The following is a 2,937-nucleotide window of genomic DNA, read 5'->3' as shown; positions in this document are numbered from 1 at the left end:
TGTGTATCACAGGACAGGCCCTGCACAGCACTGTGTGTATCACAGGACAGGCCCTGCACAGCACTGTGTGTATCACAGGACAGACCCTGCACAGCACTGTGTGTATCACAGCACAGACCCTGCACAGCACTGTGTATATCACAGGACAGACCCTGCACAGCACTGTGTGTATCACAGGACAGACCCTGCACAGCACTGTGTGTATCACAGGACAGCCCCTGCTGTTCCCAGGAGACTGTTTTGCTTTGATAAGAATGATGCTGTTTATAATCTTTGCTTCAGTTTTGGAGCCGGCAATTCCCACCACATATAATAACGGAGAATATCCCATTGAAAGCAATATGTTTTTTTGGTACATGTGGGGCAGTTTTTTTCCATGCCCCAGGGTTGAGTTTGACCATTGATGGCTCATTGTCAGAGGTAAGGGCAAGGGTCTTTATTATTTGGAGTGGAGTGGTCTGTGTGGGTAACATGAAGGGGGAGGGGAGGCTGCGTGGGTAATGTGTGGGGTGGTTGAATGTGGTTAATTTGTGGGGGATATGTGTGGGTATTTTGTGGGGGGTTCTGTGTGGGTAATTTGTGGGGGGTTCTGTGCGGGTAATTTGTGGGGGGTTCTGTGGGTAATTTGCGGGGGGTTCTGTGTGGGTAATTTGCGGGGGGTTCTGTGTGGGTAATTTGTGGGGGGTTCTGTGTGGGTAATTTGTGGGGGGGTTCTGTGTGGGTACTTTGTGGGGGGGGGTTCTGTGTGGGTAATATGTGGGGGGGTTCTGTGTGGGTAATTTGTGGGGGGGTTCTGTGTGGGTACTTTGTGAGGGGGTTCTGTGTGGGTACTTTGTCGTGGTGTTCTGTGTGTGTACTTTGTGGGGGGTTCTGTGTGGGTAATTTGTGGGGGGGTTCTGTGTGGGTAATTTGTGGGGGGTTCTGTGTGGGTACTTTGTGGTGGGGTTCTGTGTGGGTACTTTGTGGGGGGGTTCTGTGTGGGTACTTTGTGGTGGGGTTCTGTGTGGGTAATATGTGGGGGGGGGTCTGTGTGGGTATGAATGGGGTTCTCTGTGGGTCTGAAGGGAAGTAGTTCTGTATGGGTATGACGTGGGGTCTGTGTAGGCATGTCGAGAGGGGCCCTGTGATGGATGAGTGACCTTTTCCCTTGACCGGTGAATCTTGGTGGTATTTTTCCAGCTTGGTTATAAGTAATTACAGCAAATATCCAATATTTAATGGATCAATCAATAATCGATAAGTAAATTGAATAAAATCAGTCAACTGATTTAGATGTGGTTGTATTGGATGTTGTTATATTCGATGTGTTTTGCTCTCTACATTACTCCCTAATTAGTTATTTTATCTCTTTGTGATTGTTTTCCCCAAAATTCTGCAGAACAATCAGTATTATACGATGCTGGCTGTTCCCAACACTAGTCACCACATCCCATCCACATTCATCCTGCTCGGTATCCCAGGACTAGAGGAGAAGGCCACCTGGATCTCCATTCTCTTCTGTTCCATTTATGTTGTGGCTCTTCTGGGCAACTGCTCCCTACTGTACTTTATCAAGACTGAGCAAAGCCTTCATGGGCCCATGTATTTCTTCCTTTCCATGTTGGCCTTGAATGACTTGGCATTCTCCAGCTCTACGGTACCCCAAATGCTGGCTATCGTCTGGCTGAATGCTAGACAGGTTTATTCTGCAAGTTGCCTCACCCAGATGTTCTTTGTCCATTCCCTCTCGGTGGTTGAGTCGGGGATCCTGGCAGCCATGGCTTACGACCGGTTTGTTGCCATCTGCATCCCGCTAAGATACACTTCTCTGCTGACCCACGCTGTACTGAAAACGATTGCCGCTGTCATTGTGGTTAGAGCCATTGTGACCGTCTTGCCTATTCCGATTCTGGTGGGACGGCTGCAGTATTGCAGCGACAACGTTGTATGGCACACATACTGTGAGCACATGGCTGTGGTGAAAGTGGCTTGTGGAGATACACGAGTCAATAACATGTACGGCCTGGTACTGTCTCTTTCCATCACTGGCTTTGACCTGTTATGCATTGCATTGTCCTACACGATGATACTGCGGGCTGTATACAAGCTCCCCTCCAGAACCGCACGTCGCAAAGCCGTCGGGACCTGCGGGTCCCACATCTGCGTCATTGTCATCGCTTACCTGCCAGGTATCTTCTCCTTCCTCACATATAGGTTTGGGGAGAAGACTGTCCCCCATCACGTCCATATCTTCCTTGCCAACATTTACATCATTTTCCCGGCTTTCCTGAATCCTATTATTTATGGGGTGAAGACAAAGCAGATCCGTGAACGGGTCCTTAAATCTCTTTATCGGGATAACAATACATTTTGGTCACTTCCCTAATGTCACATGAGCCGTGTCCGCTTGTTCTCAGTAATGCTGAGTATTTGACTTTGGACTGAAAAAAATGAATGAATTATTTGAGATTGTATAACTACGAGTATATTTTTACTCCTTTTAAGTTGGAATTCCTTATGACTATTATTGATCTTTGTTTCAACCTCTCTGTTTTTGGTTATTCTTTCCTTTCCTTTGATCTCGCATTTCCCCCCCCCCCCCCCACCTTTTCCCTCCCTTTCCCCCCTTCCCTCTCACTCCCACGGCTTTCCTCCCCCCGCCCCCTCCCTCATTTTATAGTATTACACTAGTCACACCCATTAGAAGCACTTCACATTGTATTAATAGTTTCACAAACACACACATATCCTTTATTCTTTTAGTTCACAGTAATGTATAACACACAAATAAAATTATGATTCATTTAAAACATTGTTCTGGTGACATAAAAAAGACGTCACAGTTTAATATAAACATTTATATATTCACATATACACTTTGTTTTTCAGGTGGCATGTGATGTTAGTACAGCATAATCTTGTTAGATTTTGAGATATTTTTTGACCTAGGATACATGT

At 46.3% G+C, this 2,937-nt stretch overlaps 1 protein-coding gene across 1 annotated transcript; it reads left to right on the top strand.

Annotated features, from left to right (window-relative positions):
- The first annotated feature begins 1,396 nt into the window (after window positions 1-1,396).
- Window positions 1,397-2,365, top strand: LOC142490598 (olfactory receptor 52D1-like). The gene has a single exon (XM_075593013.1). The coding sequence runs from the start codon at window positions 1,397-1,399 to the stop codon at window positions 2,363-2,365; it is 969 nt and encodes a 322-aa protein (XP_075449128.1).
- Window positions 2,366-2,937: the final 572 nt, after the last annotated feature.

The sequence above is a fragment of the Ascaphus truei genome, chromosome 3 (genome assembly GCF_040206685.1).
Source record: "Ascaphus truei isolate aAscTru1 chromosome 3, aAscTru1.hap1, whole genome shotgun sequence".
Classification (NCBI taxonomy): Eukaryota; Metazoa; Chordata; class Amphibia; order Anura; family Ascaphidae; genus Ascaphus; species Ascaphus truei.
Note: the sequence above shows the minus strand (reverse complement) of the source record. Positions and strands in the feature narration are given on the sequence as shown.

Coding starts and splice junctions, on each gene's coding strand:
- LOC142490598 (XM_075593013.1), top strand. CDS start 1,397: ATGCTGGCTGTTCCCAACACTAGTCACCACATCCCATCCACATTCATC.